This window comes from Rhinoraja longicauda, chromosome 3 (assembly GCF_053455715.1).
Source record: "Rhinoraja longicauda isolate Sanriku21f chromosome 3, sRhiLon1.1, whole genome shotgun sequence".
NCBI lineage: Eukaryota > Metazoa > Chordata > Chondrichthyes > Rajiformes > Arhynchobatidae > Rhinoraja > Rhinoraja longicauda.
The window spans coordinates 36,664,394-36,687,483 of record NC_135955.1 but is presented as its reverse complement, the minus strand read 5'-3'; the positions used below and the strand labels follow the sequence as shown (position 1 = coordinate 36,687,483).

General features: G+C 42.3%; 2 protein-coding genes across 2 annotated transcripts in view; one reads left to right on the top strand and one right to left on the bottom strand.

The window, feature by feature from the left end:
* Nucleotides 1–9,453, top strand: part of snapc3 (small nuclear RNA activating complex, polypeptide 3) — a 43,897-nt gene extending 34,444 nt beyond the window's left edge. Inside the window, exons 7-9 of the mRNA XM_078395947.1 lie at nt 50–214; nt 5,064–5,171; nt 8,553–9,453. Coding sequence (XP_078252073.1) covers nt 50–214; nt 5,064–5,171; nt 8,553–8,700 — 421 coding nt within the window. The 3' untranslated portion in view covers nt 8,701–9,453. The remainder of the gene's footprint in view (nt 1–49; nt 215–5,063; nt 5,172–8,552) is intronic.
* Nucleotides 9,454–17,796: 8,343 nt separating this feature from the next.
* Nucleotides 17,797–23,090, bottom strand: part of psip1a (PC4 and SFRS1 interacting protein 1a) — a 42,330-nt gene continuing 37,036 nt past the window's right edge. The window contains exons 14-15 of the mRNA XM_078395948.1: nt 22,391–22,520; nt 17,797–20,246 (exon numbers count right to left, since the gene is read on the bottom strand). Coding sequence (XP_078252074.1) covers nt 20,150–20,246; nt 22,391–22,520 — 227 coding nt within the window. The 3' untranslated portion in view covers nt 17,797–20,149. The remainder of the gene's footprint in view (nt 20,247–22,390; nt 22,521–23,090) is intronic.

Genomic DNA, 23,090 nt, shown 5'->3' with positions numbered 1-23,090 from the left:
TTTAAAATTGCAATAACTTGATTATACTGATTTTAACTGTTAATTCTAGGACCATTGTTGACTGGGCAGAGTCTCATGACAGAGGTTATGGCAAGTTTCATACGGCTAAAATGGAAAACTACACTTTCAATGATTTGTGCATTAAAGTTGGCTATCCATACTTGTATTGTCACCAAGGAGATTGTGAACATATTGTCATCATCACAGACATCAGGTATTTTAATAAATTTCAGTTCTGACACTTGACATTTGTTGTTGCAATATGATGTTAAAGACATTTACTAATCTATGTGCAGCAGTGTTTTGCTGATTAGCAATCATTAACCAGGCGAACTTTTAGAATGTTGAGGGATTAAACTGAAGAAATCGCGTTCACAATCGTATTATGTTATATATACAACAGCTTGAATCTGCTGAAGATAGTGATCATCAGTTTTATCTTGATTAGAACATTATTGATTTTTGTTTGCATAAAACTGTCTTTGACAAGGTGGACGATTATCTTTTGATACACAAATAAGACTCATCTTTTTTTTCCGCCTCTAGTAGTCAAGAAAAAATAATTGTAAACATTTGCTGCTTTGTGGTTATTTAGGGGGGCAGATAGGAGATTTTGTGGCAGAAATCGAGACTCCAGGATGGTGTGTTACCACCCTGGTGCCAGGGTCCATAACGTCTCCCAGTGGCTGCAGGGGATTCTCAAGGGTTGGGGTGAGCAGCCAGATGTCATTGTGCATGTTGGGATAAATGACGTAGGTAAGGAAAGGGATAAGGTCCTGCATAATGATTATAGGGAATCAGGCAAAGGGCTAAAAAAACAGGACCTCCAGGGTAGTGATCTCCAAATTACTCCCAGTTCCTCTTGCAACTGAGGTGAGGAACAGGAAGATAGGATAGATTAATGTGTGGCTGAGGTGTAGGTGCAGGGGTAAAGGATTCAGATTTTTGGACCATTGGGATTGCCTCTGGGGCAGAGGTGAACTGTGCAAGAGGGATGGGATGCACTTGAACTGGAGGGGAACCAATATCCTGGCAGGCAGATTTGCTGGTGCTATGCAGGTGGGTTTAAATGAGATTGGCAAGGGAGCGTGATGCAATGCAGGACCAAGGCAGGTGAGAGAGTAGAAGTCACTATAGAAAGTTGACTGAAAGCAAGTTCTGTAGACAGAATGGGCAAGAGCACTGCAGGGAGAGAGGAAGAGGGAGAGGGTACTAATGATGATAAAAGAAAGTTCAGTGGACAGTATAGGCAGAAGCGTGGCAGGAAGCGAAGAGGAACTGTTGATTGAATTGCACTTATTTTAATGCAAGATGCCGGATGGGTAAGGGAGATGAACTCGGAGCGTGGGTAGGTACGTGCGACTGGGCTGTTGTAGCCATTACGGAAACCTGGCTAAGAGAGGGACATAGTGACCACATGGAGATAGTGACCACCCAATGTTTTTTGGTATGTCCAGCGGTATGTCCTATTTCACTTGGGTAGTTTACAACCCAGCGGTATGAACATTGAATTCTCTAATTTTAAGTAACTTCATCTCGTGCTCACCTCTCCCCTCCCAAGTCGTTTTATCAGTTCCACAGTTCTTCGTGTTGTGTCTCTTGATTACACTTTCCCGACCACAATGGACCGACCAGGCCTGAGGTCATTTGTAGCTGGCCCTGATTGGTCCTGGTCTTTTCTCGCTTCCAGGACTTCACCTCCCTTCATCTTCCACCTCCTACTTTCAGTCTAAAGGAGGATTCTGACCTGTGACATCACCCATTCTTTTTTCTTGAGAGATGCTGCCTGACCTGCTGAGTTACTCCATCACTTTATGTCTATCTTTGGTATAAACCAGCATCCGCGGTTCTTTGTTTCTCCAAAAGTTTTAAGATTATTTTGAATAGGGATAGAACTGGACGTTGGTGCAAGGTACGTAATTGGGGCGAAGCAGATTACAATGTCATTAGGCAGGAGCTAGTGAGGGTAGATTGGGAGTGGTTTTTTATTGGATAAATCGACTGCTGATGTGCGAGTCATTTAAAGGCTAGATGATCAAAGTGCAGGATCAGTATGTTCCAGTAAGGATGAGGTAAGGTAAGAAAAGAGAACCATGGATGACCAAGGAGGTTGTATGCTTGGTCAGGGAGAAGGAAATGTTTGTCAGGTTTACAAAGGTGGCATCAGATGGGGTTAAAGATAAATTGAGTAGAACAGAACAAGCTAGCGATTACTGGGCAGGAATCTCGGGGATTACCTATACATGCATTTTGAACAAGGGTTGATTGGGTATAGTCAGTATGGTTTTATACATAGAAGATCATGTCTCACAAATTTGATTTGAGTTATATGAAAAAGTAACCAAGGAGGTTTATGGGGGCAGGGCAGAAGAAGTAGTCTGTAAGGATTTCAGCAAGGCCTTTAAGGTTCTGCACAGTCAACTGTTCTAGAAAGTATGATCATATGGGATCTAGAGCGAGCTAGTTAACTGGATATACAATTGTCTTCATGTTAGGAAATTAAGGGTGGTGTTAGAAGGTTATATTTTGGACTGGAGGCTTTACCTGGTGCTATGCCTCAAAGATTGTTACTGTGCGCATTGATGTTTGCCATCTACATCATAATTTGTTTGAGAATGCAAGGCCTGATTAATAAGTTTGCAGATGATTGTAAGATGGGTGATATCATAGACAGTGACGATTGTTATAGCTAGATTTTATCAGCTAGGCAAGTGGACTGAGGAATGGATAATGAAATTTAATTCAGATACGTGTGAGATGTTGCATTTTGGGCAGTTGAACCAGGGCAGGGCCTTCACAGTTAACGGTAGGGCCCGAGTTCCCTAAAAGTGACATCATGTAGAGAGGATGGTGAAGAAGGCTCTTGGTACATTGGCCTTAAGTCAGGAAATTGAGAATAGAAATTGGAACATTATGTTACTGTCGTACAAGATATTGGTGATCAAGATACTTGGTGCATTGTGTTCAGTTTTAGTCACCCTACCTTTGGAAAGACACCTCCAATCTGCAAAGGATGCAGAGATGATTTGCAAGGATGTTGCTAGGACTCGAGAGCCTCACCTATAGGGAGAGATTGGGCAGGCTCGGACTTTAATCCTTGGAGCTGCCTGTGCTAGTGACTAACGGAGTTCCACAGGGGTCAGTGCTGGGGCCGCTACTCTTCACGTTGTATATTAATGATTTGGACCAGGGGATTGAAGGCTTTGTGGCCAGATGATACAAAATTGGTTGGAGGGGAAGTAGTGTAGAGAAAGCAGGGACTCTGCAGAAGGACTTGGACAGGTTGGGAGAGTGGGCAAAGAAGTGGCAGATGGAATTCTATGAAAGTGTGGAGTCATGCATTTTGATAGTAGGAATAAAGGCATAGACTAATTTCTAAATGGGGAGAGAATCCTGAGATCGGAGGTGCAAAGGGACATGGGAGCGCTGGCACAGGATTCCCAAAAAGTTAATTTGCAAGTCTAATTGGTAGGAAGGCAAACGCAATGTTAGCATTTATTTCAAGAGGGCTAGAATACAAAAATAAGGATGTAATGCTGAGGCTCGATTAGGTGCTGGTCAGGCCACATTTGGAGTATCTGAAGAAGGATGTGCTGACTCTGGAGAGGGTCCAGAGGAGGTTTACAAGAATGATCCCAGGAATGGGTGGGTTAACATATGATGAGTGCTTGAAGATACTGGGCCTGTACTCGCTGGAGTTTAGACAGATGAAGGGGGTGCTCATTGAAACATCAATTAGTAAAAGGCTTGGATAGAGTGGATGTGGAGAGGATGTTTCCGCCTGTGGGAGAGTCTAGGACTAAAGGTCAGCCTCGGAATTAAAAGACATTCCTTTAGGAAGGAGATGAGGAGGAATTTATTTTGTCAGAGGGTGGTGAATCCGTGGCACTCTTTGCCACAGAAGGCTGTGGAGGCCAGGTCAATAGATATTTTTAAGGCAGAGATACATAGATTCTTGATTGGTACGGGTGTCAAGAGTTATGGGGAGAAGGCATGAGAATGGGGTTAGGAGGGAGAGATAGATCAGCCATGATTGAATGGTTATCACCTATCACTTTATCATTATCACTTGATGCGCTGAATGGCCTAATTCTTCTATCACTTATGAGCACAGGAGGCTGAACGATTATAGAATCATGAGGGGAATAGATAGGGTGAATGCACAGTCTTTTTCCCTGGGTAGGGGAATCAAGAACCAAATGCCTATCAAGAGAGCTTTAAGGTGAGAGGGTATGGTTTAATAAGAACCTGAGGCAATCTTTTCATACAGAAGGTGATGGATATTTGGAACAAGCATATGGAACAAGCTGTCAGAGAAAGTAGTTAAGGCAGGTGTAATAACATAAAAGACAGTTGGACAGTTACATGGGTGGGAAAGATTTTAAGGGAGATGGGCCAAACGTGAACAATTGACACTCGCTTGGATGGGGAATTTTGGTGAACCTATGAATTGGGCGAAATGGCATGTTTCTGTGCTGTGTGGCTCTAAGCATTTGAATCGCCAGTGCCCAGTGGGGTGCTGACCAAATATTAGTAGAAACAAAATGCTGGAGTAACTCAGCGGGACAGGCAGCATCTTTGGTGAGGAATGGTTGACGTTTCGGGTCGAGACCTCCAGTCTGAAGAAGGGTCTTGACCCGAAACATCTCTCCAGTGATCATCATCATCATCATCATATATATACAGCCGGAAACAGGCCTTTTCGGCCCACCAAGTCCGTGCTGCCCAGCGATCCCCGTACATTAACACTATCCTACACCCACTAGGGACAATTTTTACATTTACCCAGCCAATTAACCTACATACCTGTACGTCTTTGGATGCTGCCTGTCCCGCTGAGTTACTCCAGCATTTTGTGTCTATCTTCGGTTTCAACCAGAATCTGCAGTTCCTTCCTACCAAATGTTGGTAAATTGGATTAGTATAGTAGTAGAAACTTGTGAGTGTTCTAATGCACATTGTGCATTGAATGATTTATAACAATGTGAAGAATGTAACTGGGCATCAGAGAGCTACAGGACTGGAGAACTAATTTAATCATTAACATCTATTTCCTGTCACAGAATTGTCCATCGTGATGATTGCCTAGACAAGACATTGTATCCATGTCTGATCAAAAAACCGTGGTTGTGGACTCGGAAGTGTTCTGTTTGCAAGTTATTTATTGTCAGGTGAGTTGTATACTGTGTTAAAAGACAGCCATAGTTTATTTTGCACAAAAGTGCATTTGATAAATGGAAAGAGAACCCTTTGTTTATTTATCAATCAATTTATTCTTTATTTTGCCAAGTTGAATATGTGTTTGACAAATTCAGGAGCACCTAGGCATTCAGAATTTTCAAACTGAATCATGCAGAGAGCCCATTTGAATAAAATGTTTGATCACAGTGCAAAACACTGACTGTCCCCTTGAAGACATGCTCTATTAATATAGAATAGGCTCTGGGGATTTATCCATCTTAATGTTCCTCAAGAGGCTTAGCACCACCTTCTTGATCTCAAAGTGCCCTCGTGTATTTGTATTCTCCACTCCGATCTGGCTGTCCTCCCAAGTCGTTCTCTTTGGTGAATATAGATGTAAAGTACATGTTTAGTACCTTTATCTTTGAGTCTTCCTACCTTCATCCTAGTCACTCTCTTATTTTTAACAAGTATGTAAAAAGCCTTGGGATTTCTCTTAATCCATCTCGCCAATAACATTTCATGGTCCCTTTGCCCACTTGAGTTTTTTCCTGCCCACTTTATATTCCTCATGCAACTTCCTGATGCCACCTTCCTAAGCGTAACATCCATCTTTTTCTTCCGGATCAAGATTACAACCTCCTTGATCATCCACGGTTTCCTTACCTTGTCGTCCTTATTACTCCTCCTTACTGGAACATGCTGATCCTGCACTTTGATCAGCTGGCTTTTAAATGATTCCCACATGTTCATAAGTCACAGGAGCAGAATTATGCTATTCGGCCCATCAAGTCTACTCCGCCATTCAATTGTAGCCAGTCTATCTTTTCCTCTTAACCCCATTCTCCTGCCTTCTCCCCCTAAGCTGTGACACCCTTTCTAATCAAGAATCTTCCAATCTCTACCTTAAAAATATCTAATGACTTGGCCTCCACAGCCATCAGTGGCATGAATTCTACAGATTCACCACCCTCTGATTAAAGAAATATCTCCTCATCTCCTTTCTAAAGGTAAATCCTTTTATTCTGAGGCTATGCCCTCCTACTCTCCCACATGTCATCTGTGGACTTGCCCAATAACAACAGCTCCCATTCTACCCTCCTTAGGTCCTGCCAAATTACATTGTAATCAGCTTTACCCCAATTAAGTACCTTGCACCAACATCCAGACCTGTCCCTATTTAAAAAAAACCTTAGTCTATGGAGTTATGGTCAGTATCTCAATCCTTCCACCTCGACACCAGTCACCAGGCCTGGCTTATTTTCCAATACCAGAGACAAAAACCCATTCAATGACACCCTGACATGCATCCCAAATGGAGAGATATTCCTTCTTGGTGAGTTCAACGCTCGTGTTGACGCAAACAGAAAATCAATCCATCCTCCTTAATGAAGCCCTGGCTTGCATAGTCATCTGAAGCTATTTGGTAAGACAGTATTCATTTCATCTGCAGATTCTTTATTCACTCCTCCCTTCCCACTCTACCTGCTACCTCCTTAGATACTTTCACCTGCATCTATACAAAATGTTATATCTTCCTACACCTCAGGGTTGGCTTAGCGGTAGAGTTATTGTCTTACAGCGCCAGAGACCTGGGTTCGATCCTGACTGGGTGCTGGCTCTATGGAGTTTGTACGTTCTCCCTATGACAGCATGGGTTTTCTCTGGGTGCCTCTGTTTCCTTCCACATTGCAAAGACATGCAGGTTCATAGGTTAATTGGCTTCCATAATTTGTAGTGTGTAGGGCAGAACAAGTGTATGGGTGATTGCTGGTCAGCATGGACTCATTTGGCCGAAGGGCTTGTTTCATCACTACCTCTAAAGTAAACTAAACCTTGCCTCTCGCCTCCATCGACGGATCCCTTCAGCTGAGACAGGTTCACAAGCACCTTTTCAGTGCTCCTGATATAGCCTCCTCTACAATGGCAAGACCAAGCATAGGCTAGGCCACCCTTTCGCACAACATTTGCACTCAGGCTGCTGGATCTCCTGGTTGCTAAACCATTATAAATTCCCTTCCCATACCAACCTTTCAGTACTTGGCCTTCTGATCAAACGGCAAAGGGGTTTCTGGAGTAACAAAGACCAGTTTATGCCAAATTATTGAATCCAAGCTTTGTTCTAATATACCTTTAGTTCCCAAGTAACAAATCAGTGTGATCCAAAAGATTCCACTAAAATTGTTTATGCATTACTGTTGCTAAAATAATTATTGCTGCTGGATTCATTCTCAGGTCCTTTTCACACCGCACTCAACAATAAAAGCAAGAACATAACTATATCTCCAGATTATTTGAAATTCAATTGACATTGTAGCTGATACTGCAGCATTATTCATGACCTCTCTCCTGTCACTGAAGCACATAAGTGGAGTTTGATCGCTATTCACTTGTGTTGTAATTGCAACTCCATCTATGATGCTATGAATTCCTCTTAGTCCAGAGACCTTTTCCCATAACTTCCAGTTCCATATCGGGGATCTATTTTTTAGATTTTTTTAGATTTAGATTCTACAGCGCGGAAACAGGCCCTTTCGGCCCACCAAGTCCGCGCCGCCCAGCGATCCCCGCACATTAACACTATCCTACACACACCAGGGACAATTTTTACATTTACCCAGTCAATTAACCTACAAACCTGCACGTCTTTGGAGTGTGGGAGGAAACCAAAGATCTCGGAGAAAACCCACGCAGGTCACGGGGAGAACGTACAAACTCCATACAGACGGCGCCCGTAGTCCGGATCGAACCTGAGTCTCCGGCGCTGCATTCGCTGTAAGGCAGCAACTCTACCGCTGCGCCACCGTGCCGCCCTATGTTAGGCATTCTCAGAACATGACAACTTCTTTCCTGTAGGGCATTATCAAGCCTGTGAGTTACACGTCAGTTTATTAAACTATCTGATGTTAAATAATCCTCATTCTTTTATCTACATTGAAATGTTGATTTTCGTCTGGGTTTGTTAGATCAGCATATTTCTGATTGGAATAACGGTACAGTCCAATGCAGTATCATTAGACATGCACTTTTAATTTAAGCTCCCATTTTAAAAGATTGAATCCATACATCCAAGTTACTCCTGTGCATCTGTTAAACTTTTGGATCTTCCAAACATGGGGAACCTTTTATTACACTTATTTTTGCGAAAGGGAAATGTAACTTGCTGCACTAATATTGAAGTGCAAGTAATTAAATTACACCACTATGGCAGAGCCTAACACAAAACTTGATCCACTTGTATCAGCAGGAGAGAAAATGGTTGTGAAAGTATATAAAAATCAAAATTGGAATAAGAGATTTCCAGTTGTGGGATCACTAAAATGTTTTTTGTTGAACATAATTGCAAAAAATTGTTTTGCCTTTTGTTGCAGGTGGGTGACCAACAATGATAGTTTAGCTCCCGAGGACCCATGCTGCTTCTGCGACATTTGTTTCAGGATGCTTCACTATGATGCTGATGGGAATAAATTGGGAGAATTTCTTGCATATCCCTATGTTGATCCCGGGGTATTTAATTAAAAGTTGTCATAGTGTCTTGTTTTTGTGTAATAATGAAGTCATTTTGGCTTGAAGGTCTTGCTGATGAAAAAGCTTCTATAAAGTGTTTATAGTAGAAAACGAGGACATTAATACATAATAACAAAGTGTTTCGATGGTAGATTGACTGAATAGCATTGAGTTGGTGACAGGTTTTGAAATAATAACAGCAGGATATATGTCATTTCACCCAGCCATTTTATTTTCCAAAAATATTTGCTAGGGAACCTAAATTATACTGCGGGTTTGGGAACAGGCCATTTCACTTATTTCAAACCCAACCTGGACTGGACGTCTCTTACTAATGAAGCACAGTAAAATGACTAGGTTGCATCCTCTCTAGATCCTATTCAAAATAGGTTTGTAATCCAAAACATTCAAAATTGGTAGCAATTGGCAAGATTGCTGAAGTTAAAGTATATGATAAACTGTATACCACTACATAAATTTACATATCTGACCCTGAATCAGAATAATAATTTTGAAGTGACCTCACTGATGGCACATAATAATTTATCTAAAAATGCTCAAGTCGGTCAACATCAAATTTTAAATTGAATATTCAATTTCCTTTCACCAATTATTAAAAGACCTAGGTCTTGACAACTGAGATCTGTTGGTGTTAAAGAGATTGTATTTGTTATTCCTCATTAGCCTTTGAGGTTGTACAGTTTTTTTCTTCCATAATTGATGGAAGAGGTTTAGAATTTGAATAATAAATGTCTATGGTGCTGATGTGAATTGTACAGTCATTATAATAATGAATAATATGCTTGTAATAAGGAGATATATTGTTTCTCATAAGCTCCTGTCCTGTTTGGTGTGTGTTCCACAAGTTAAATATTGCAATTTTTTAACATTGAATTGTATTGCAACACCTCACATTTAACAGTTGAATACCGTGAATGCTAGAAATACACAAATTAATTGACCAATTTCAATCCTGAATAATTTGTACACCTGGAATGCGAGGTCAGGTAGCCTCTGGGGAAAAAGCAGAGTTAACATTTTTGGTTATACCAAAAGTCATACCTTGTGGAAATACTAGTCCCACCTGCCTATGTTTAGCCCATATCACTCTATACTGTCCTATCCATGTACCTGTCCAAATTTTCTTAAACATTGCAAAAGTACCTCCTCCAGCAGCTCATTCCATTTACCCACCACTCTTTGTGTGAAACAGTTACCCCTTGGGTTCCTATTTAATCTTTCCCCCCCCTCACCTTAAACCTATGTCCTTTGGTTCTCGATTCCCTTACTCTGGGCAACAGGCTCTGTGTGTCTACTTGATCTATTCCTCTCATGATTTTGTACACCTCTATAAGATCACCCCTCACCCTTCTATGCTCCAAGGAATTGGAGTCCTAGCCTACTCAAGCTTTCCCTGGCGAGTCCTGGCAACATCTCTGTAAATCTCTGCATGCTTTTCAGCTTAACAACATCTTTCCTATAACATGGTGCCCAAAACTGAACACAATACTCTAAGTGCGGCCTCACAAATGTCTTGTACAACTGCAACATGATCTCCCAACTTCTATACTCAATATTTTGACTAATGAAGGCCAATGTGCTAATGTGTACAAGTCTCTTCTGCCCCAGAAGAGATCCCAACGAACCAGAAATCTGAATCCCTCCACCAATCCTTGGGTGTTGAAAAAGCAGATGAATTTAAAATCTGGATCGGTTCTTGGGACTACGATAGTTACAGGAGAGACAGAACTGGCAGTGCACCGTTCCAGGGATGCGATGTTTCAGGCGTCATAGTGAAGGAGGGAGGAGTTTTTCTACTAATTAGGGAGAATGTCACAATGGCATTCAGAAAGGACATACTGGAGGGTTCATCCTCTGAGGTAATATGGGTAGAGTTCAAAATAAGAAAGATGCACTCTTATGGGATTGTACTATAGGCTCCCAAATTGCCATTGGAGATAGAGGATCAGATATGTAGACAGATTATCGAAAGATACCAAAGCAACAGTGTTCGCTTAGTGGGTAAAGTCCCTCATGGTAGACTGATCCAGAATATTAAGACGCATGGGATCTACAGTTTGCTTTTGCTTTCAGAACTGACTTACCAATGGAAGACAGAGTAGTGATGAAAACCTTTTATTCTGGCTGAAGGTCTGTGACTATAGTTCAATGGTACTTTATTGTCACGTGTACCTAAGTACAGTGAAATTATTTTGCATACTGTTCAGCGACAATCCTGCTATGCCCATTAGCCCAATCATAATAATTGTAAAAGAGTAGATCACACAGAGTCCATTTCCGCAAGAGTCACCACATTTTATGTGCCATCTTGTACTCTTCCAGTCCAAAATTGTTAGTCTTAGCTTGGCCATAAAGGCCAGTTGTCCTGATGGCAGTACTGGATTACAGTTGCATGGATCAGTCTGGCCAGGCGACGTATCGATGTCCTCCACCCCTGCTCCACGTATCGATGTCATCCATCACCACTCAGCCACGGAGCAAAGTCTGATCCAATCGAGCCTCAGGCTGCTTCTGAGCCTCCAGCGGCCCACTGTGGGCAACGATGCCTCCTTGACATCGGCCTGTGAGCACACCATCCTTTGCCACCAATGGCCATCACTCAGCCGTTATGCCTCAGTGCCCCTCCTGCAAAACACTCAAAGTGCCTTTGACGGTGCAGAAGGTAAGCTCCATCCAGCTCATCGGCATCTATCTTTTCTGCTATCCGCTGCAGTCATCTTGAAGTAGTGGGGGTTCTGCTAGAATCTGTGCTAGTACTGCCCTTGTTTGTGATTATATAAATGACGGATGTAGATGGGTTGGTTAGTAAGTTTGCATATTGCTGGAGTTGCAGACAGTGAGGTCGGCTGTCAAAGTATTCGGATATATATCAACTCCAGAAATGCCAAAAGGAGTTTAATCTGAGCAAGTATTGGATGTTAAACTTTAAGAGGTCAAATGCAAGGGAAAATATACAATTAATGGCATTGATGTATACATCGATCTTGGGTCTTAGTCCATAACTCACTGAAAGTGGCAATATGGGAAGATAGTAGTAAAGAAGGCACATGGTCTGCTTGCCTTTGTAGGTCGAGGCATTGAATATAAGAGTCAGGGTGTTATGATGCAGCCTTATGGGTGGATGCCTGGAATGCACTGTCAACATAGAAACATAGAAAATAGGTGCAGGAGTAGGCCATTCGGCCCTTCGAGCCTGCACCACCATTCAATATGATCATGGCTGATCATCCAGCTCAGTAGCCTGTACCTGCCTTCTCTCCATACCCCCTGATCCCTTTAGCAAAAAGGGCCACATCTAACTCCCTCTTAAATATAGCCAATGAACTGGCCTCAACTACCTTCTGTGGCAGAGAATTCTACAGACTCACCACACTCTGTGTGAAGAAATATTTTCTCATCTCGGTCCTAAAAGACTTCCCTCTTATCCTTAAGCTGTGACGCCTGGTTCTGGACTCCCCCAACATCGGGAACAATCTTCCCGCATCTACCCTCTCCAACCCCTTAAGAATTTTATATGTTTCTATAAGATCCCCCCTCAGTCTTCTAAATTCCAGCGAGTACAAGCCCAGTCTATCCAGTCTTTCCTCATATGAAAGTCCCGCCATCCCAGGGATCAATCTGGCGAACCTTCTCTGTACTCCCTCTAAGGCAAGAACGTCTTTCCTCAGGTTAGGAGACCAAAACTGCACACAATACTCCAGGTGCGGTCTCACCAAGGCCCTGTACAACTGCAGCAGAACCTCCCTGCTCCTAAACTCAAATCCTCTTGCTATGAATGCCAACATACCATTCGCTTTCTTCACTGCCTGCTGCACCTGCATGCTTGCTTTCAATGACTGGTGCACCATGACACCCAGGTCCCGTTGCATCTCCCCTTCTCCCAATCGGTCACCATTCAGGTAATACTCTGCTTTCCTGTTCTTGCCGCCAAAGTGGATAACCTCACATTTATCCACATTATATTGCATCTGCCATGCATTTGCCCACTCGCCTAATCTATCCAAGTCACTCTGCAGCCTCCTAGCATCCTCCTCGCAGCTAACACTGCCACCCAGCTTCGTGTCATCCGCAAACTTAGAGATGTTGCATCAATTCCCTCGTCCAAATCATTAATATGGGTGGTCAAGGGTGGTGGTGGAGGCACATTCGATAGTGTGATTTAAGAGGCTTTTGAAAAGAGTCAGAGTCATAGAAACAGGCCCTTTCATCCATGCCCACATGTCCTATCTACACTAGTCCCACCTGCATGTGTTTGCCCATATCCCTCTAAGCCTGTCCTATCCATGTACCTGGTTAAATGTTTCTTAAACATTGCAATATTACATACCTCAACTTTCTCCTATGGCAGCCCATTCCATGCACCCACCACCCTTTGTGTGAAAACGTTACCCCTGCTATTCTGCGTTTGTCTGAATGATTATGCTGGAACCGAAGTTTGTCCCAAAATTGTCTCTTGGCAATCTTGAACGTTTTGCAGAGATCATAGCGGGCTTACTTATGCCACTTGGGATCATTTGACTTGTATGCCGCGGACCTGGCCTTCACCAGAGAATGTACCACACGGTTCATTCCCTTGCAAGGGGTGACATAGAATCAGGAGATCTTGAATCAGTATGGATAGAAATGAGGAATTGTAAGGGTAAAAAGACCCTAATGGGAGTTATCTATAGGCCCCCAAACAGTAGCCTCGACATAGGGTGCAAGTTGAATCAGGAGATAAAATTGGCGTGTCACAAATTTGCTACTGTGGTTATTGGAGATTTCAACATGCAGGTAGACTGGGAAAATCAGGTTGGAAATGGACCCCAGGAAAGAGAGTTTGTAGAGTGCCTTCGAGATGGATTCTTAGAAGAGCTTGTACTGGAGCCTACCAGGGAGAAGGCAATTCTGGATTTAGTGTTGTGTAATGATCCTGATCTGATAAGGGGACTAGAGGTAAAAGAGCCATTAGGAGGCAGTGATCACATGATAAGGTTTACTCTGCAAATGGAAAGGCAGAAGGGAAAATCGGTAGTGTCAGTATTACAGTATAGCAAAGGGGATTACAGAGGCATGAGGCAGGAGCTGGCCAAAATTGACTGGAAGGAGGCCCTAGCAGGGAAGACGGTAGAACAGCAATGGCAGGTATTCCTGGGAATAATGCAGAGGTTGCAGGATCAATTTATCCGAAAGAGGCGGAAAGACTCTAAGGGGAGTAAGAGACACCTGTGGCTGACAAGGGAAGTCAAGGACAGCATAAAAATTAAGGAGAGGAAGTATAACATAGCAAAGAAGAGTGGGAAGACAGAGGATTGGGACTCTTTTAAAGAGCAACAAAAGTTAACTAAAAAGGCAATACGGGGAGAAAAGATGAGGTACGAGGGTAAACTAGCCAATAATATAAAGGAGGATAGCAAAAGTTTTTTTTAGGTACGTGAAGAGGAAAAAAATAGTCAAGGCAAATGTGGGTCCCTTGAAGACAGAAGCAGGGGAATTTATTATGGGGAACAAAGAAATGGCAGATGAGTTAAACCGTTACTTTGGATCTGTCTTCACTGAGGAAGATACACACAATCTCCCAAATGTTCTAGGGGCCGGAGAACCTAGGGTGATGGAGGAACTGAAGGAAATCCACATTAGGCAGGAAATGGTTTTGGGTAGACTGATGGGACTGAAGGCTGATAAATCCCCAGGGCCTGATGGTCTGCATCCCAGGGTACTTAAGGAGGTGGCTCTAGAAATAGTGGAAGCATTGGAGATCATTTTTCAATGTTCTATAGATTCAGGATCAGTTCCTGTGGATTGGAGGATAGCAAATGTTATCCCACTTTTTAAGAAAGGAGGGAGAGAGAAAACGGGTAATTATAGACCAGTTAGTCTGACATCAGTGGTGGGGAAGATACTGGAGTCAATTATAAAAGACGAAATTGCTGAGCATTTGGATAGCAGTAACAGGATCATTCCGAGTCAGCATAGATTTACGAAGGGGAAATCATGCTTGACAAATCTGGAATTTTTTGAGGATGTAACTAGGAAAATTGATAGGGGAGAGTCAGTGGACGTGGTGTACCTCGACTTTCAGAAAGCCTTCGACAAGGTCCCACATAGGAGATTAGTGGGCAAAATTAGAGCAGATGGTATTGGGGGTAGGGTACTGACATGGATAGAAAATTGGTTGACAGACTGAAAGCAAAGAGTGGGGATAAATGGGTCCCTTTCGGAATGGCAGGCAGTGACCAGTGGGGTACCGCAAGGTTCGGTGCTGGGACCCCAGCTATTTACGATATACATTAATGACTTAGACGAAGGGATTAAAAGTACCATTAGCAAATTTGCAGATGATACTAAGCTGGGGGGTAGTGTGAATTGTGAGGAAGATGCAATAAGGCTGCAGGGTGACTTGGACAGGTTGTGTGAGTGGGCGGATACATGGCAGATGCAGTTTAATGTAGATAAGTGTGAGGTTATTCACTTTGGAAGTAAGAATAGAAAGGCAGATTATTATCTGAATGGTGTCAAGTTAGGAAGAGGGGATGTTCAACGAGATCTGGGTGTCCTAGTGCATCAGTCACTGAAAGGAAGCTTGGGTACAGCAGGCAGTGAAGAAAGCCAATGGAATGTTGACCTTCATAACAAGAGGAGTTGAGTATAGGAGCAAAGAGGTCCTTCTACAGTTGTACCGGGCCCTGGTGAGACCGCACCTGGAGTACTGTGTGCAGTTTTGGTCTCCAAATTTGAGGAAGGATATTCTTGCTATTGAGGGCGTGCAGCGTAGGTTCACTAGGTTAATTCCCGGAATGGCGGGACTGTCGTATGTTGAAAGGCTGGAGCAATTAGGCTTGTATACACTGGAATTTAGAAGGATGAGGGGGGATCTTATTGAAACATATAAGATAATTAGGGGATTGGACACATTAGAGGCAGGAAACATGTTCCCAATGTTGGGGGACTCCAGAACAAGGGGTCACAGTTTAAGAATAAGGGGTAGGCCATTTAGAACGGAGATGAGGAAGAACTTTTTCAGTCAGAGAGTGGTGAAGGTGTGGAATTCTCTGCCTCAGAAGGCAGTGGAGGCCAGTTCGTTGGATGCTTTCAAGAGAGAGCTGGATAGAGCTCTTAAGGATAGCGGAGTGAGGGGGTATGGGGAGAAGGCAGGAACGGGGTACTGATTGAGTGATCAGCCATGTTCGCATTGAATGGCGGTGCTGGCTCGAAGGGCTGAATGGCCTACTCCTGCACCTATTGTCTATTGATAGGGGTAGAATTAGGCCATTCGGCCCATCAAGTCTTCACCATTCAATCATGGCAGATCTATATCTCCTAACCCCTATTCTCCTGCCTACTCCCCATAGTATCTGACACCCGTACTAATCATCCATGGTTTCTGGTTGGGGAACACTCAGATTGTCTTCGTGGGCACATACTTGCTGATGAAGTCAGTCACAGCAGAGGCGTACGCATTCACGTTAGCTGCAGAATCCCAGAATATGGACCATTATAATCCAGTCTACTGACTCAAAGCAGTCGCCTAGGATGTCATCCACATCCACTGACCAGCATTTAACAACTCTGTACAGGATCCTCCTGCTTCAGATTTTGATTTTAGGTAGTTGAAGCACAGCTAATGATCAGATTTCCTCTCCCCGCCCCCACCCACCCGTCCTGGAAACATCCTCGTTAAATCTTCTCTGCACTCTATCCAGTTTAACAACACCCTTTCTATAGCAGGATGACCAAAACTGAACACAATACTCCAAATGCAGCCTCACCAACATCTTGTATAACTGTAGCATAACATCCCAACTTCTATACTTAATATCCTGACTGATGTAGGCTAATATACTAAAATCCTTCTTGACCAACCTATCCACCTTTGATGCCATTTTCTAGATATTATTTATTGATGTGCAGCAGTGGTCGAGGGTGTTCTGGCCCCTGGTGGGACGCTCCTGAGGTTGGCCCGTGCTTCAGCGTGTTTTGTCGAGGTTGTTGATCTTGTAGTAGTTCATTCGGGGGGGTTTGTAGGCTGCTATCAGGATAGCTGACATGAATTCCCTCGGCAGGTGGTAGGGACAGTGCTGGAGTCAGATATTCGAGGTCCACCATGAACTCGCCAGGACTGTCAACTCAGGATATCGGTGCCATCATGTTTGGCACAAACATTGTGGGCCAAAGGGCCTATTTTTGTGCTGTAATTTTCCATGTTGGATAAGTGAAACCATGGCAGGACTTGCAGTCAACGGTAGGGCCCTGGAGTGTTGTAGAACAGAGACCCAGGGGTAGTGTATGTAGTTTCCTGCAAGTGGCGACACAGGTAGCGATGGTGATGAAGAAAGCATTTGGCACATTGGCCTTCCATTAATCATGGCAACAAGTCGATTAACAGGTAGCTCCTCAAAACGGAGCTAGGAATCATGGGTTGTCCCAATGGAATACCCAAATCCATGAAACTAACAGTCTTATAGAGCTAGACTGCACGGAAACAGGCCTTTCGGCCCAACTTGTCCATGCTGACCAAGGGAGCATTCTGAGCGTGTCCTTCCAAACCCTATCTATGTATCTGTCCAAGTGTCATCATTGTATGTGTTTCTGCAGCTTCCTGACTTCTTTCCAGTTAAGGACTACCTTAAAATGTGAATAACTTAAAAAATATAACACAGATTTCAATTAAACTTCTTCCATTAGCGCCAAAGGGATGACTGTGATTAAGGTGGGCCTAAAATTGTGCTATCGTGTACCGTTTTGGCTGTAATTCAGGAACAAACAAACGAGTTTTAGTATATAGATATGTGACTCGACTAAGCATATAGAAGGATTTCATAGCACGGGTCTGTGACCGTGCCAACAAGGATCGCAATACAACGCATCGATATTAACCATCCGAAAACTGTTGGTAAATTTGATCACTCCGATACCATCTGACACAGCGTTTCTCAACCTTTTTACCCTTGCGGAACCCTTGAAATAATTTTCATGTCTCAGGGAACCCCTACATAAAAATTTGTCACGTACAGCTCCTGTCCACTGACCACTGCAGGCTGTTTCACACTGGTGCCATATAGACGTCGCTAAATATATTCCCTATGATTATTATACTTTTAAATGATATAACAGGATGAAGACTTTATTATAATACCCAAAATGTTTCCAAGAATATGCAGTACATGATTAATAAAAATACAAATATGAAATTAAACACAAAATGACTCGAATGAATTTACATATGATTAGCAAGGATGTGCATTTCTGTTCTACATTGGTTCTAGTCCTGGGGAAAACAAACCCACATATGACCACTAATTGCAGTAATTTACAGTATCTTGCTTGTTGAAATAAATTGCACATTAATTGATAATCAGCCCAAAAAGGTGGTAATTGGCTTTTCTGCTGTGTTTTATGTTTTAACCCAGTCTTAATTAATATAGTTATATAATCTTGCACTAAATTCAATATTTACTCATGAAAGTTCCACCACTGATTTTCTAGCACTCTTGGTTCCAGAGCTTTGCCAAGGAAGTCGGCTAGATGTGCTGGCTCCAGCTGGGCTGGTGTTCCAGAGCCCTGGCTGCAGGTTGCAAATTCAACGATTGGCCATAGGGGTCCCGATGAGGTTGAGATTGGCTGCCTTGCCCAGCCTAGGTTTTCGGGGAGATTTCTCACGGAACCCCAAGCGACCTCTAGTGGCCGAATTGACAAATTGCAATTACAGACGGTTTTGCGGAAAAACGTGAGGCAAAATCGGAATGGTGGAAATGAAATAAGAAAGCAGAAACTTTCCGCCAAATTCGGAAGGGTTGGGAGGGGTGCATGAGGTTTCATTAGCCTTTTCTAGATCTCAGTAGATTTCCAATTTATCTCTAGGTATGCATGTAAACCAATATGCTGTGTTATTTACCCAACAAGCAGGTGTAGCTTTGCGAATGTACTGTAAATTAATTTAATCACATTAAATGATTTTGTGCCCCTTTAATGTATCTCACTGAAAATAGGTAGCTAAGTATTTTCAATCAGAAAGTTTACCAATGGGATAATAAAAGTCATTTAATGCTTCTTAGCTACCTGTAATTCCAACATAAGGAACACATATGAACAATCACCAGAGATGTAATGCTGAGGCTCTATAAAGTGCTGGTCAGGCTGCATTTGGAGTGCCGTGAGCAAATTTGGGCCCCATATCTGAAGAAGGATGTGCTGGCTCTGGGGACGATCCAGAGGTTTACAAGAATGATTCAGGAATGAGTGGGTTAGCATATGATGAGCATTTGACAGCACTGGGCCTCTACTCGCTGGAGTTTAGAAGATTGAGGGGGGGACCTCATTGAAACTTACAGAATAATGAAAGGCATAGAGCGGATGGGGAAAGGATGTTTCCACTGGTAGGAGAGTCTAGGACCAAAGGTCATAGCCTCAGAATCAAAGGGCGCTCTTTTAGCAAGGCGAGGAGGAACCTCTTTAGTCAGAGGGTAGTTAATCATTGCCACAGAGGGCTGTGGAGGCTAAGTCAGTGGATATTTTTATGGCAGAGATATTCTTGATTAGAATTGGTGTCAAGGGTTATGGAGAGAAGGCAGGAAAATGGGATTAGGAGGCAGAGATCAGCCATGATTGAATGGCGGTGTAGACCCGATGGGCCAAATGGCCTAATTCTACTCCTATAACTTGCGAACCATCTTACTACCAATAGTTTTTCTTCCAAAAATAAGATTGATCATTGTTAACGAAGCAAACATTTATTTTGATGCAAGTTTACAGCAGTCTACTGCCTACATCTCTCCCGCTGATCAAAGTGAAATACACCATGTTAAAAGCACTTCTGCGTCTCACCTGTAGAAGCTTTCAGTATTACAAAGACTAGTATAAAAACTTAAAAGCAATCCAAAGATGGCTGTGATAACCAATATCTTCACATGGAACCACTACAGACCGTTATATAAAAAAAGCAACTACACTATTGCAAATATTTAGCTACATTTTTTCAGAGCAAAACAAAATATAAAGTCATTAACAACAAATGCTTGTTACTACCTGCAATTTCAACATACAGCAGCAAAAACTATGAGTATTTGGCGTCAGAGCAGATTTGGCCTTAATGGGTTAATACAAAAAAAAAACATTCAAATACCACTGAATTACTATACATCCAAAAGAAAGGGAAATAATCACTCTCTGAATCATTATATAAAATATTTTAGAGTTGGGTTGGGTTGGGGGGGTGGAAGAATCAAATAAAAAATGTACACCTAAGTTTCGGCAGTTCTATGTGGTAATATTGTGTGCTTATTTGCTGTTATGCATTTTTCGGGGTTTTTTAAAAAGAGGATATCCAGTGTTAAATAGCAAAATGTCTACATATTTGAACAGTAACAAAATCCAAAAAGCAACATCCAACCCAACCCATCTCCAAACCCCATCACGAGGAGCTGTGTTTTAGATTTGTTGACAAATGGCAAGTTCAAGCTGCCTAGCTTCCTGTAGGTGACCCTGTCTCCACCTGACCAGCCATAGCATCATCTGATGACTGTTTTGCCAACTGCAATGCATCAGATTGATGTCGTTCACTGAAATGAAAAAAAGCAGCATGTTACATTCTTAATTTATTCTTATAAAAGTCAACTTGAGAATCATTTGGTAAATAAAGTTCAATTTAAGAAACAAGCGGTCATTCTGCTTATTGTGTCCAAATAGCTATTTAGATTAATCTCACTTGCAAGTACTTCAAGATCTTATCAAGTGGTTTAAATGCAATAATAGTTTCTACCTTTATCAACTAAAATTACAACTGACACCCAGTCAGCATGTTCGAATAATTCAATTAATACAACTTATAAAACCCAAGAAACAACTGTGTTTCTGGACAATTTCTCACAGGATGTGTTATTAAGTTACCTTTGTTATAAAGGGATAGCATTCTTTGTAAAATCAACCCCACTTTTTTTATCAAAATAATAATAAACTTACAAAATTGTGACGGTGATAAAAATGAAGTTCTGAATCATGTAAAATACAAATTCCAAGCCTTTCCATGTCCACCACAGTGTCAGTTAAAACTACCATGCTGATCAAGACTTAATTTAACTACTTGCACTTTCTTAATGACATAGCATCAGTTTATTACATTTAAAAAGGTGTTACATCAGTATAAATTATTGTTAATAGATTGGAAGATCCGAGGTGAGCTAACCAATTGGACTCAAAATTGACTTGGAGGAAAGAATCCAATGGTAGTTGTAGAGACATAAGAGACGGCACAAACTGGAAACTTGAGCAAAACAAAGTGCTAGGGACTCGGCTGGTCAAGCAGCATCTGGGGAGGGAATGGACAGATGGCATTTGAGTCGGGACCCCTGTTTTTCTGATTGAAAGCCTGTGGTCAGTGATGCTGGGTCCATTTTTATTTGTTCTTTACATTAACAATTGGAACATGTCGTTTTGTAAATTTGCAGATGTCACTAATATTGGTTGTATAGTCGACAGTGAGAAAGGGTGTCTAAGTTTACAACAAGATATAGATCAGTTGGAAAGGTGACCCAAGGAATGGCAAATGGAAATTAACTGACAAATGAGAGGTGTTGTGTTTACATGTATCAAACCGGGGCAGAACTTGCACAGTAAATACTAGAGCCCCAGACAGTGTTGTGGAACACAGACCAAGGAGTGCAGGTGACCCATAAATGGCCCTGAAAGTGGTGACTCAGGTGGACAGGATAGTGAAGGCATTTGGCTTAAGTGGGAAAGATTTTGAATACAAAAGTAGAGATATCATGATACAAGTTGTTGGAGATATTTTTCCCTCTTTTTTTAATATTAAAGTAAGTTTATCTGCAGGTACAAAATGACAGTGAAAATACTACTCTAAGGAGATATCTATCAAAAATAAGGAATATACATATGTATGAATCCAAAAAGTCGTTACTCTTATCTAAGAAGCACTCAAGCCACTATGGTGCCCAGCTGTCCCAGAAAGCAGCCACGGTCCCTGTTGACACTGTGCTCCCTCTCCAGGGACACCCGGGCACTTTTCTGCACTGGAGAGATAGAAAACAGTGCGCGTTTTATCCTTGTGTCTGGAGGGAGAGGGACCAAGAGCAGAACTCCAGGACACAGAAGGGACGTGATTGAGGGATCCATCTATGACAGCGGAGAAGGGAACACGGCGTTCACTAACGAATGAGGACATCTATTCCCCTCCATCTCCACTAAAAGTCCATTAACTACCTTTACAGTTCGCAGCTATGTATCCCTCTTGGGTTCACACCTCTTTCTGTTTCTAGTCTTTGTCCAACAATTTGCCAAACAGGGAACCCAATTGCCAGAGGTCTTTGTTGTCAGATGTTATTTGTCCTGCCTCTTTTCGCTTCCAGTTTTTTTTCCTCCACTTCCCCTATTACAATCAGTCTGAAGAAAGGTTCCAACCCAAAACATCACCTGTTCATTTTCTCCAGAGGTGCTGCCCAACCCACCAGGTTACTCCAGCTGTGTGTGTCTATCGTTTCTAGAATGCTAACTTGGTCAGCATGGAGAAATTAGATCAAAGTCCACTGTGACTGAGAAATCAGTTGGTATTGGAAATAAATCAATCTATTTAGCCTGCAATGCTACTGCAAGCAAGATTTTCACAGCACCTGTGCCTCACCATAGTTGTGCACCTGACTATAAATCCTTGACTTGAATTTATTCCCAAGCTTCATTCTGAAACACCCACCTGTTTTGTTGAGGCTGCACAGAATCTGTTTTATTTTTCTTCTCATCTCCACCTTTGTTCTCTACTCTTTTCAGTGAGTGGCCATTCTCTGCATCTTGTGATACAATTTCTCCATTTATCGTCTTAGCATCTGTGAGTAGAGGAAACAGCCCCATTAGCGTTATGGAAGCCACAAACATCCCATAAACAGATGAATATATGGCACATATTCGCCATTCCACCAGTAGTTCCATAACCTACAAACAAAAAGCGAACATTATTCAGCCCACTCAAATTTCATACTACAGCACAGTAGAAGGTAATAAATATCTGGAATAAACTACCAGAAGAGTTGGAGGAGACAGATACAATTACAATATTCAAAAGGCATTTGGACAGGCAAGACAGAGGTTTACAGGCCCATTGGCACAATGGTCAGCAGGGACAAAGGACCTGTTTCTATGAGATATGAAAATAGAAGAGTAACAAAAACACAAATTTGTTTCTGTTAGAGATATCTACCAGAAGGCCATTTTTGGAAGTGGAGGCCTCTTCTGCAGACATAAACAAGAATATTTTTTTTAACTGAATATTCAAAAAGCATCCTGGAAATTCCATGTTGTGGTCTTTTGTTCAAAATTCCTCCCTCCGTTCCATTCAATAAAAAGGGGATAAGGAGGGGATGAAAGGCAAGCAAAAACTGGTGCTTAAAAGCTGGATT